At 40.0% G+C, this 13,749-nt stretch overlaps 1 protein-coding gene across 1 annotated transcript; it reads right to left on the bottom strand.

Moving 5' to 3' along the window:
- Positions 1-4,565: 4,565 nt before the first annotated feature.
- Positions 4,566-12,670, bottom strand: LOC109956297 (3-oxoacyl-[acyl-carrier-protein] reductase FabG). Its single transcript, XM_074527628.1, is given in 11 exon segments — positions 4,566-4,651; positions 4,654-4,760; positions 6,960-6,991; positions 6,993-7,084; positions 9,404-9,476; positions 10,585-10,776; positions 11,983-12,037; positions 12,039-12,188; positions 12,272-12,376; positions 12,455-12,607; positions 12,609-12,670. Coding segments are annotated over 11 exon segments (1,107 nt in total).
- Positions 12,671-13,749: the final 1,079 nt, after the last annotated feature.

Genomic DNA, 13,749 nt, shown 5'->3' with positions numbered 1-13,749 from the left:
TTTTTTAAATCTCTTGCCCCCCCCCCCCCCCTATTTATTAGGGTAATGAATTTCCGACTGCAGTGCCAGTTCCACTGAGCCTGCTTCTCGGCCTAATTCTCTGTAACATTTCCTCATTGCCGCTGGGGAACATTATATGAAGGCAGGGCTTACAATACCATCAATATGCCCAAGACGACAATCGGACGTCTCATAGATATTAATGGAAGTGCAAATTAAATCAAAGTTGGAGTGCAGCTATCGGGGCTATGATCAATGCCTTTTGCACAGTCAGATTTAATATGGGGTTTGTAATTTGAGTATCCAAACAAAATGTGCATCTTAATGGGAAAGATGAAAGTAATCCCACATGGGAAGGAAATAATACATTAGCTGCATTGTAATTAGAGAACTCGGAGTGCAATGTTTCCCTGGTTCAGTATTAATGTTGAATAAAAGCCTGATGCTTTTACCATGTGGATACAGGATGTGGACATTTGAATTGTTTTTTAGATACCTCTTGAGATGACATAGGATGCATCTTTGAAAAAAAATCCTCGTAAAAAATCATAATCCTGTTGGGTAAATGTATTAGTATCAAATTTAGCAAACAGTAAAGTAAAGCAAAAACACAGCCGTAACCTAGAATCACATCTGTGTTGTGGCAGAAATACAGAAAGACAGACATGACAGGTAAGGCATGATTTAATTATGAAATATTTGATTAGATTATGCAAAATCCTGTGTTTTGCAAGAAGCAGCAAAGGAGCACAACAAAAGCATGTGAAACATGATCCTGGTAAAAAGTTCTTAATAAAGCCTGATTGGCCACGGCACCTCAGAAGCATTCAAACAGAATGCGATATAATAATGAAGCTTGACAAAACCCTCACACCTTTAGTTCTTGGCAATCTTTCTGAGTACACACAGGAGCCAGTTAAAGTGACCCCATGTGAAGTCAGCAGGTAGCACGAGGAGAGAAAACAGCAAAACAGCTTTTCAATGAATAACACATGAGATATCAAACACTGGTAGACAACGATCCAGTGCCTTCAGCGAGTCAAGTGCAACACACACACACACACACACACAGGAACACAAAGGACTAATCAAACTTGATGCAACCCTTCATGATCAAAACAAAACACCAGTTAACAGTCACTGTCAGTGTGCTTCTATAAAAGAAAAGTCAATAAAAAGTGGAGGTCTGTAAAACTACAGGTAAATACACTTTATTTTCTGTCTTGTAAGAAGTTGGATGCTTTCATGTTTGTATGCTACATAATGCATTAGCTCCAAGAGCCAGTAAGCTTAACTTTGTATAAATATAACACAATGATAAAAAATATTTAGATAAAAAGCTCAGTAGCATCTCTAAAGTTTGCAAAGTAACAAGTTATATCTTGTTTAACTGACACAAAACTAAAGTGTAAGGACAAGTTGCTAACCAGCTGTTGCCAGTACCTTCATATTTACCATTCTGATACATCTCATCTAACTCTTCACAAGAAAGCTAAACATTTACCAACATTTTCAATTTTTTCATTGTAACACAGCATTATGTGTCAATAATTGTTTTTTTACTCACTGTTATATACATGTACAAAACATGTAACATGTAAAAAAAAAAAAAAAAAGAAATTAAGATCTCTGAAATATCTGTATACAGATCGTAACAGCTGCAAGGTACAGTATCTACTGCAGTTATCTTTTCCAGCTACTGTCTGTTCAATTCAATGGAATAAAAACATTTTCTTAAAAGAAATGAGCTTTTAATGTGACAGATGATACAAAAAAAGTTAAAATGTTATGTATATTTTGAAGCAACATGAACTGATGATCAGATTTTCCATCAGGCAGTTAGTCAAATTAAATCATCCTGGGTCATTAAGTCTGAAGTTTGCACAGAATTACTAACCCTTATTAGAAGACAAATCTCGACATTTTCCCTTTGCTGTTGCACAGTCCTACCTCTGATGATAGCATCAGGGGGCTCAACTCAATTTATGAGGGGTAACATTTCATCTTGAAACACCTCGCTGAGAGGGTGTGTAACAAGACGCTATCAATAAATTTGTATTGATACTGTCAAATGTTAATATGTCATCCATAAACCCCTGGGTCCTTTTGTCACGGGGACGCAGCCTGATTAGTGACACATATTGCCTCATCGTGTTGTATAGCATCGGTCCGGGTCTCCCTTTGAACAGCTGCTCCTGTAAAATGTTGCATACCGTGACAGAGCCCAGCATTAATCAAAACTGATTTGAAGAGCGCGGATGCAAGGACCTTTTTCTGCTGAAGAACTGTTTAGCCTAGCAGTGCTATGTACTGCAGGGGCCTACTCTTCAGTGTAATAGTAGCAAAAGGAGGTCATAAATAATGGATTCAAGATCACTTCCACCTCATAAAGCAGACTATGGCGTTCGAGGGAGATATCACATTTTGCTGCTCAGTTTATAGATTTAGCTCTTTTGGCTGCAAATGTAAACAAGTTCTCTCCAAAGGGCTTGGAGTTTAGAATTTAAGACAGCAAAACAACAGTTCAGAACACAGATCGACTCAATCCGGGTAGTGAACAGCTGGTAACTGTGTTTGACGAGCATTCCTCTGGTAGATAGGGATGCAACAATCAGCTTCATTTGCAGCAACGGTTAAAACTTACCATACTGTCCCAGTGCCACTGTTTTTGGCTTGGAAAAACATAAATGAAAAACACTGAGATGAGCTGAAATCTTATTTGTCCTAAGTAAATATTTGGTATGTAGATACAAATGGGTTATGGATTCATATTTGCACTTTACATTTTCTCTGAACATTAACAACTATAGTCTCCTCTTGAAAAATGATGAATGCAGATCCATTTAAATGCAACTGTCCACTATCAAAGCTCATAAAATTAAAAATGTATTTATATTTATTCAGCAGTTCTTTCATTGTCTCCCGTTGAGCTGTTAGCATACTTGAATTGGAGAGGTTCTTATTTTATCATAATCTCCCCATAGAAACATAAGGCAGAGTCCACTGTTATTACCTTTAGATGATAGCAAATAATGTGATAACCTCTTGTAACTTTGTCCTTGTCAGTGCTTTGGCTGCCTGTCTTTATACTGCCCCTCAGTGGCAAGATGGAGAAACTGCTTTCAAAAGAGAAGTTGTCCTTTTCAGCTGAACAACTCTGCAAAACATTGCATGAACACACTGTGCCAAAGTTGAATATTTCACCATGAAACATGAGGATAAGAATCCCAATAACTTCTAATGTGCCAATGCAGCTGTAGATAAATGGCACAGAGCAGAGGAGATGATCAGATCTCGCTCCATATCTTAATGGGATCCTCTCACACGCCATTCCCATTAATGACCAATCCCCCAATTATGTAAATCAGAGGATGGCCACTAATAGCGAGAAGCTGAAGTTGCTCACATAAACACCAACAGTATCACATTGCAGAGAGTACTAATTGGCCACTGCTTTTCATATAATTGCTGTGACTGGGGTCACGTCCTCAGCTAACCTCTCCTTTAAGTATTGTTTTTCAGCACACAAACAGTTAATAGAGCAATTAAGACGGCACTCACAAGCACCACTTGTGGGGACCATTTGGCAAGAACAAGCCGGAGAGAGAGGTGGACTGGGGTGCTGTAAGCCTGCATAAGGTGCACAAGACTCCAGGACCAGTGGAAGTGGTGCATCAAGGTGCAGACAGTGCATGATACAGCCCACGGGCATCCTGTTCTAGTGTGAATGTAAACTAGTGGTCACTCACCGTACTTTACATTTACCCTAACAGTAAACAGTGTGACAGTAGGAAACAGTGCAAAAGTAGAGGAAAATATTGCATGTTAGGCATGTCGGTCTATTTGGGTATGTAAAAAGGACATACTATAGTCATGCACTCAACATGTACTCATGTAATGAAGCCTTGCCTTTTGTTCATCACAACAAAAACTTGTCATTCCTTCTATTAATCTGTAATGCACTTTAAAATGCATGTATGTGAAACAGAGTAATAAAAGTAAACTAAAACACTGTATGTATGCTGTGCACTTTTGCAGTACATGCAATAAAAAGATCAGTGGCATTTAATATGGACACTATAGTCACATTTATCAAAACTGTGTTTAAACAGAATTTGATGTCTAAAGAATACAGCACATACAACTAGAACACAAGAATACAACTATTTGGACATGTTTGAAAGTACAGTAAGAGCTTCCATTTCACTCTTGGACTTTTCTCAGGGATGTTGGCAAATTTACATTGTGTGACAGAAAAGGCAGACAGCTGTCATACAGTACCTCTTTATTATTATTTAGTATGGTAGTCATTTTTATCTGCAAAAAAGTTCAGTATGACAGTCACATGACAGCAACCTGAACCCATACAAAATGCACAAAGGTCAAAAGTCTACAGCCATCGCATCATTTCATCAAACAAACGTTAACTGGCTAAACGTGAAACATCCAGTAACGTTTAAACTGATACTGCTGTGAAAAAGAAGACAATATGAAAGACACCTACCACTGAAACTAATCCCAGGAGAATGTGAAGAGGAAAGTTTTCATCTCTTCATCTATCCCCTCTACCGGAGACTTTGCCCACCCTCTATGACTAAGTTATGCCCTGTCATGTAGTCTGAGGCGTCAGATGCCAAGTAGACCACTGCACTTGCAGGTCTGTCACTTGAGCCAGTCTACCAGCAGGGATATCTGACAGCCAGTGCTGCACCAGAGGCCTCAGGCTCTCTGAGTGGATGAGAGGGGTGTCAACAATCCCCCTGAAAAGAGAGGCAGAGAAAGTGAGAGCAAGAGGGGAAAGAAGAAAACCACATTGAAATCAGAAGACATCACAGTTCAGAGCCAGGAGTGACAGCATTGTTTCAGATCCACCACTATGGTGACAAAAATAAACCCAATTATCCTGAAGGGCACGGCGAGGCATCTCTGATGATATTTACTGTGGGACTGGTGGTGCTGTAATGACTGGCACATCTCATGAAAAGCACATGGGTATTAGAGGACGTCTGGCATAATTTGCTCATGGCCTTTTCTTAACTACTTATTATATGCAAGTCCCTCACATTGCCCTGATTCTTGACTGAAATGTGCTTGAACTACTTTGATGCTGAGGTAGTGTTTATGTAGATTTTTTTTAAAATACAGTTGTGCTGCTTTTAGTGTTGTGGTGGCTGGTGTCTACAGTCAGTATGGAAAGCTTACAGACCCTTTCTAGTTTTCCATATTTTATGTTTCAGACACATCTTAAAATGGTTCAGCTTAATTTTGTCCTCATCAATCTACACACAATCCTCCACAATGATAAAGTGAAAACAAGTGTTTTGTAAATTCATTAAAACTAAAAGACTGAAATATCTATTTACATAAGTATTCAGCTCCTTTGTTATGACACTTGTAAGTGAGCTGTGGTGCATCCTACTCCTATCAATAGTCATTGAGATGCTTCTACAGCTTGGTTAGAGTTCACATTTTGTTTGACATTCCTCACTAAAAGGTACATGACAGCTTGCTGGGAGTTTGCCAAAAGGCACCTGAAGGACTCTCAGACCATGAGAAGCCTGACGAAACAAAGACTTAAATATCTGGCCCTAATTCCCAGCAGTGCGTGTGGAGAAAAGCAGGCCTCGAGCATCACCTCACTAATACCATCCCTGCAGTCAAACACGGTGGTGGCAGCATCAGGTTTTTCTGTCAATGGGACTGGGAGACTAGTCAGGATGGAGTGAAGGATGGATGCAGAAAAATATAGAGCAATTTTGAGTGAAAACCTCCAGAGTGCTCAGGATCTCAGGCTGGGACTAAGGTTTACATTGCAACAAGACAATGACCCGAAGCAAACTGCCAAGAAAAAACAGGAGGGCCTTCATGAAAACTCCTGGAGCGGCCCAGCCAGAGTCCAGACCTGAGCCCAATGGAGTAAAGTTGGTCTGCGTCCCAACAAATGCCGTCTTGTCCTTTATCTAAAGAAAACTATCACATGCCCGCTTGTGCCTAATATGAGAAGACTTCTGACTTTCCACACAATTGACATGACAGTGACTAAAAGCCATAAGGCCTGAATCATTGTTCAGTGTATCCACGCACCTTGATACGGAATTCCAACATTTGGATAAATTAGCACTTCCAAGGAGCATGTGACACCTTGGTTAACATATTCCACCTCAATTATATTTCTCTTCAGCTGCCCTGTTATCTGGAACCTTTCCTGGCAATCGGAGGCACTGTTTTCCCTCAGCCAATTTTCTAGATAATGCAGCTTATCACCGCTGCGGCTAAAGTTGCCAATGGAATCAGGCTCCAGTCAACCTCATGAGCGCTAATTGTGTCCCTTTTTTATGCATATTTACCGACTGTCACTTCAAAGAAATCAGCAGCCCATTGAGACACCCAGTTAGTGAGGGGAGAGAGAATTGCTTCTTTGCAAATTAAAATTAGCAAACAAGCTGCCGATAAATAAAGCGCAGCACGTGTGTGAGGGCTTTGTTCTGGGGCTGTGACTGGGCCTGGCTTACCCAGTGCCACCAGACGGATTTGCTCAGGGACGGATGGGGCTAAGGGATGCTCCACTTAACACACTGCCCCCCCACCCTCCACCAAACACACATATACAGCCCTCACTGTGTTCTTCTCTTTTCTTCCCACTGCTCATCTTCACAGACAAATAGATACAAACAAAGCACTATTGTTGTGCAGACACTTGGAGTGAGGTTGCAAATTTGATTCCCTAATTGAATAAAACAATTAGAGCAAGCCTTTGGTCGATTCATCCCTCAAGACGTCATCTAATTAAGCACTGATGCTTTGTTTGAAGACTTAAATTAGTGCATCATTCTCAAATGGGGGTCTTCATATGAAAGCAAACACACTAATCACCACTTGCTTTTGCAGCTTATTCCCTTGCTACACTCAGAGGTGGACCAGTATGTTTTGGCCCAACTACGTAAAAGAGGAGAAAAGGCGTTTATGGTGAGATGCAGTTGACATCAACCCAGTCTGTCAACCTATTCCGTGCCCAGAGTCTGTGTCACTTTGACCACTGCAGCTTTGGATTTGTTGCAGGAAAGCTACTTCTGGGGATGGGGAACTGCAGGGTAGAGGAAAGAATACAGACAATACTATTTAGAAAGATAACATATATTGCATCAGTAATTATGGCATGTGCGTTGTTTTCATTTTTTACCCATGAAAACTGAAAAACAACAGTTCCTTTCCCACAGAAGGCTAACAACTTGTATACTTTAAATGTTAGCTCACGTGGTTTCTTGTGGACACTACAGTATATAAAAGCTCTTCCATTAGCTGCTGGGGGACTTTGCAGATGAAGCCATGCAAAATTAATTGCTTATAATGTCCAGTTATGCTCTGTCCTCAGCAACAAAGGCAGGAAGCCATTTGTTTGCCCTGACCATCACAGATGCTGCACACTGCATGGGATGCTGGGACAGAGGCTCATTTTCTGCTGGTTGATTAATCATCACAAGGAAGGCTCCAAGTTACATACAACTTTAGTAGTTAACCCCATCACCCACCGATGTGACTGCCAAATGGCTTCAGTGTCAGACCGGGATGATAAATACCGGTCAGCTGCAGAAAGTCAGGGACTGGTCCTGGGGAGAAAAGGCTGCAGCATCCCGCAAACATTGCCGGGACACAAGAAGGAAAATATACAGGAGAGACACAGAAGCTGAAAGATTCTAAAGAAATAAGATGTAAAGGGTGGGACACTGGTATCATAGATGAGAGTGTGGTGAGATAGCAGGAGAAGGTAAGGCTATGCTGGGCTGGGCTGGATAAGAGTAGGCTTGGACCTCAGAGGAGCAGGCAAGGAGGAGCAGAGCCCAGGGCTTACACGCAGATTGAAGGTGAAATCCGACTTATCAGGACAGGAAACACAGCTCAAAATGCCTAACAGCACTAATCCTTGCTCAAGACCTGATGATACAGCCCCAAAATACCATTCAGAAAATGCCTTCATCCTTTAAATAAACCTGCATTGATGTTTTCACCGTCTTAAAGAGCAGTAATCCCCAGAGAAGGAAAAAAGAGGCAGGAGGAGAGCATTCTCCAAAGCCTTCTTTAACATTCACCCTGCTGCTTATTGCCCATTTCAAGTGGAGGGAAACATGCTCTTTATCAGGCATGCCTTTACATTTGGAATTCTTCTGAGCAGATAAGGAGTTGAAATGAAGCACTGTGTTCCCAGAATAGCGCTGCTGTTGAAATATACATTACTATGCAGCTGAGATCTGCAGGTATGAGTGTGAGAGCCACAAAGTCCTCAATAAGGTCATCATGCAGCCAAAAAAAAAAAAAAAAATAGTGTGATCAACTTAGATGTTTCCTATTTGAGTGTCTTTGAGCTGCTGGCCATCATTCAGAAAAAAGTCTCTGATGGTTGAGGGGTGTTAGTGGGGGCACACACACACACTCACATTCTATTCTGCAGATGGACAAAAAGCTGTCATTGCGCATTTTAATTGGGCATTTACGGCAGCTTTTGGGCTGCCACTTGGCTAGAACAGGTCCCATCTGATTACACATTATGACAATATTATAACAGATGTCCAGACCAATAAAGTAAATTCCTGAAGGACTGTACGTAATGTGAGTAATTGATCATTTTTTTATGCCGGCCTCTATTTACCAGCATGTTCCTGTTTTACAGATTGCCCCTGCAGTCGGCAGTGGGGCCCATATGGCACAACGGTTTACTGGCGATCTGACTGTACTGCTGATGAAGTGTTGCTGTTCCTCTGGAGGAACCTGTTGGAAGAAGACTATTGCACCAGTGCTGTGAATTACAAGGCTTTTAATAGGCTCTCACTAAACTCTGAAAGTGTCTTCCGCTGTTCAAACAAGGCCGCTGGCACAGGCTGGGGTTTTGCCGTTGCACAGGAACCCTCCCTTATCAAGTTGGACCTCAGGTTGCCTCCACATCCTCCAGACAGTTCCACAGAGAGGGGATGTTTATTATGATGCAAAACCGCCTCAGTCAGACGCAATCACAACACTTTGTATTTCCTGCTATGCTTACTGTATGCATCTCTGTTGAACAGTTTAACTGGGGTAAAAGTTGCAAAAAAGAAAAGCTGCTTAATCTGGTTTTAAATGTGCAGGTTCACCTTAAAGTTCTCTAACAGGGCCTCTGCAAGACCTTCTCCATGTTGATTGTTTTCTTATTTCATTAACATTGCAACCCTAAGGATCTAAAGTCAGACATGACAACCTTCAGTCTAGTGAAACAAATATTTAATGTGATGTGTCTTCTAACACAAGGCGGTACAGCATAAATGTATTTAACTCTCCCATCCTCCTCCGACTCCTCTCCACGCCAAATGGAGAGATTATAAGCAGACATCGAGGGGCTCCAGAGAGAAGGTGGGGGAATAGAATCATCACTCACCTATTAGCCTGGCTATGGAGGCTATGTTGATAATCTTTCCGTATCCTTGCTTCAACATCACTCGACCTGCTGCCTAAGGCAAGGATTTGGGGGAAAGAGACACATTAAACACCTTATTCTGGCACTGATATACTGCGAAATGCCTGATCGACACAGAACGGATCAACACAAAAATATGTACTTTATCCTTACACCCAGCAGGATTTTTGAAGCTGCACATGAGGGGCGGGGGGCACACGCACCTCACCTGAACTGCACTCCTTCTGTTTTAACACTATTTAAATCCACAAAAACCACCATACTTCTGCTTTTTGTTACACACCTAAGTTCCCCCTGTTTTATTCAAATCTTTTTCCCTCTACTCTTCTATCCCTGCTGGGGTCTGCCAGTGCCCGAGAGTGGACCTCCTCAAGCTTCCCCAAAACCATCATGTAACCAAGTATACAGAAGCAGTCCATATTCATATTCCATACAGGTAAGTTTCTTTACAAATTAAAGGAGCATCATATGCTTGAAATACAACTATTTCTGATGGTTTTGAAAAGGGGTCAATAATTATGTCCAGTCCATTTTTGGAGTTTTGTGTGGAATGGATCAGAATTGGCTTTTTCCTGCTTTTGGTGTTGTTCTAGTGCAAACAAAAGAAATCAACATGAGAATACCAAAGAAGAAGAAGCTTTATTTTTATTGTCATTGTAACATGTACAACAAAATTATGTTTGGAGCCAAGGGTCCCGGGCCGCTGCATGCATACACGTTGCCATCATGGGCAACGGGGGGGTTCAGTGTTTTGCCTAAGGACACTTCGATATGTATGGATACTTTATTAGGTACACCTGTTTAACTGCATACATTTATATGTTTATTATTGAGGTCATAGCTATATTCAGAGGTGTTGCTAATATTCAGACCCTCTCACATATGTAGCTGGGAGGACAAAAATATAGGGACACCTCTAAGTATAATGTGCAATTATCCATACAGGAGCTTAGTGGAGTATCTCTCTAGTTAGTGAACTGTGGCATTGAGCACCTAGTGCTGAATTTCATGACACCCAGGATCTATATTTTAATTTTCTGTTCTTGCAAAAAGCCTACAAGTCCAGTAGAAAACACTTCTGTAACTTTCTTATGAGATGAATTATTAACATGAATGAAGCAGTTTCTGCATGTGATCCACACCTGGAAGCACATGAAAGTTCTCCTCAGGCTGATGTTAAAGGTTTGGTCCCACTCCTCTAGACTGGTGTCTTCACTGGCTGAGATCATGTTGTTGCAAGTGATGTGAATCACTAGCTAGTTGGAGACAATATTGTTTGCCATCTTTTGGACATTATCTGATTTGCTAATGTCAGCTGTAATCGAAATGGCATGGGTACATGTTTAGAAAAACACAGCTGTCCGTTAGAATACTTTTTATATGTTTTAACATTACACATGATATAAGCGACTTTGATCCTTGGACATTTTTAGTGTTTATTATTATTTCAGAGAAATAATAAAGAATACTAAAAATACTATTGAATGATGTTTTAATGTGCAGCATGTGTCATTTTGTAGGAGAAAAATCAGACACAAACGTTTGATGGAATGTGTTTGGCCAACTGTGTATATCTTAGCCTTTACTATGCTGCCATCTGCTGGCCAAAATACAAAAAGACCAGAGAGATGGTGACCTTTGACACAAATATGAATACATTCACATCGTAGTTTAGGAATTGCTGGTGTTCTACCTATTAATGCTTTAGGGTTTTGAGGGACATTTTCAGTATGACGTTTGATGAACCTGTCAGTGCAGATAGAACTGTTAAAACATCAACTCTGGCAGGTTTCACAGGTTTTCATTTTGCCTCAGGAGTCTTAAGATATGACAGTTATTTACTTTTTGTACTGCTTCTTTAACGACTGTTTGTTGTTTTTCTTTTCTTATCTTAGTGCTCCATGTAAACAAAATCTGACTCAGCTAGGACACCAAACAAAACCAGCTAAATGTATTTCACCGTTTCATCAAATGAGTGCATCAGTAAGACATCCCTTTCTTTTGCAATCAAAGCTGAAAACAATGCATACATATAGTGACCACTAGCATCATCTTTGAATTTACAGTGTAACCAGTAATTAAATACAAATAGTGCTGCTTTATCAGAGGAAATTGTAATGGGCATATTTTTCATGTATTGCATATGATGAATATAATCAGTAGATCAACTGACTATGAAAAATAAGAACATTAGTTGCAGACCTACTAGTTTCTCAGATCAAGAAGTAAAAGTAGCATCTGATATACAGTAAACCAGTACAACTGTGTGAAAGAGGCCAAGTTGTTGATTAAAAGTGACATTGCCAGAACCATGAATGAAGCACTGAATAAAATATGGGATGATGTTTCTGTTAATAACACCAAAAACAATAAAGAGCCTGTGTTAACATTTGCCTGCTCAGATGCCTCACATAATGCACAGTATCTATACCTATAAATGCAAGGTAAATATTATGGAAATGTATTATTAGTTTAAAAAGTTGTCTAAATCAAACTTTTAAAAGACGGTGAAATAATCTTAGTAGCTTTTTCCCTCTCACCTTTAGCGTGTCCATGGTGGATCCAATCTTGACTGTAATCTTCTTGCCATGTGGGCTGAGCAAACTTCTTAAAGTATGGCTCTAACTCACAAGCAACTAAGCAGCCATCCTCAGGAAGCCCTTCAGCCACGGACAGAGCTCTGTATCCGGTGAACATTCTGATCTCTAGGACCCTCTTAGCTTGACTCATGTGGATCATTCAGAGTCTGTTGGAAAAAACACACCAGAGGGCACATTATCACACTTTGATACCGTAAATCGGTGTATTGAATGTCACTGAGCAGTATACATGGTCCAACAACCTTCACTATGTCTGGTGATGCACTCCTTGGGAAACCTGAACATAGTCTTTCCTTCCTTATGAACTTGATTCCAAATGTAAGAAAATGTTTTTCTACAATTAGGTATGAAAATTAGAAATTGTTATGTGTTTACTTAGAGCTTTAGATGACTGTATATTCAAAGCTAAGACTTACTGTTCTTATAAAGCTCTGACAGAGGTTCACTTTCATGTGTGGTCATTTCCTCCGGGTAGTTGTCCAGGCAGCTGTGTATGTCCAGAGCCTTCTGCAAATACCTTCTCAAATCACCTGGGACATTAACACTTGTTGCAGCTTTCTCCTTCCACAAGGACTTCCACTGGGGTAACAGGAACTGAGGGAATACCATAACCTAATTTTAGTTTCATGATCAACTACTCTCTCTACTATTCTGTCCTGCTTAAGGCATGGCCAGGTTAAGTACCTGAGGAACCCTGGGGCAAAAATATGTTGCAGGTCCCCAGTGACCTCCACTAAACATGACAATTTCAGTATCTCCCAAGAAACTAACAAATACTTTACAGATGAAAATATTAGTTGATTAAACAAACATCTTCAATTGACTGGTTTTGTCTAACCAACTGTCCAAAAGACATATAAAATACCACCTAAAAAAAGAAGTAAATATATACAATTAATGTACATTGTTGAGGTACTTGTACATTACCATTACTTGCATATTTTCATTTTATGCTATTTTATAAATCTACAGTACTCAACTGCATTTCATGTGAGACATGATATAATTTAACATCTAAAGGTCATTTGCAAACCTTTATTTGTCACATCACAAAGTATATTTAATAAAGTAAGTACGATATCTTTCACATATGGGGAAAGTTTTTGTTTTCTGATGGTAGCTAAGCAAACAACAAAGCTGATGTAGGCCAACTTTCAGCATATAGCTAAGTTTAAAACAGGTTTAGCTAAACCAGCAGGTGTTTAGAGCAAATCAGTGGCCACATTAACAAATATAGGATAATGATCAATGATAAAACTACATAACATTAGCACAAGAAGAGAAGAGTCTTAAATTCAGCAAACTGATGTAGTGATATCAGTTACACAGTGAAGTTAATTGCCAAAATTTGCCACTGTAAGCTTTGGGTTATACCACACATAGCAAAAACTGAGTGTATTAAATTGAGCAAGGGTGAATTTTAATTTCTATGAAATCAACACTTTATTTCTAAGAAGAAGAACTGTCTGACTTTAAGGTGCAGCTGTGTAGTTAACTAAGTTGGATATGATTGCTGTGTCAATTTGAACAGGGATTCAACTAAACCACAACTTAAGTGGCTGTATGATATGGTTATACAGGTTTGAGTCCACACAGGTAACACAGAGAAATGTTACATAACACTGAGGGCAAATCATTCTTGAAAAATAGGAATGTGGAAAGTTTTCCAGCTCATATATATTTGGTCCTACAATGGCCCTGTTTCCC

The sequence above is a fragment of the Monopterus albus genome, unplaced genomic scaffold (assembly GCF_001952655.1).
Source record: "Monopterus albus unplaced genomic scaffold, M_albus_1.0 scaffold18.1, whole genome shotgun sequence".
NCBI classification, from domain to species: domain Eukaryota; kingdom Metazoa; phylum Chordata; class Actinopteri; order Synbranchiformes; family Synbranchidae; genus Monopterus; species Monopterus albus.
The sequence above is the reverse complement of the archived record's forward strand: the minus strand, read 5'-3'. Positions and strand labels throughout refer to the sequence as shown.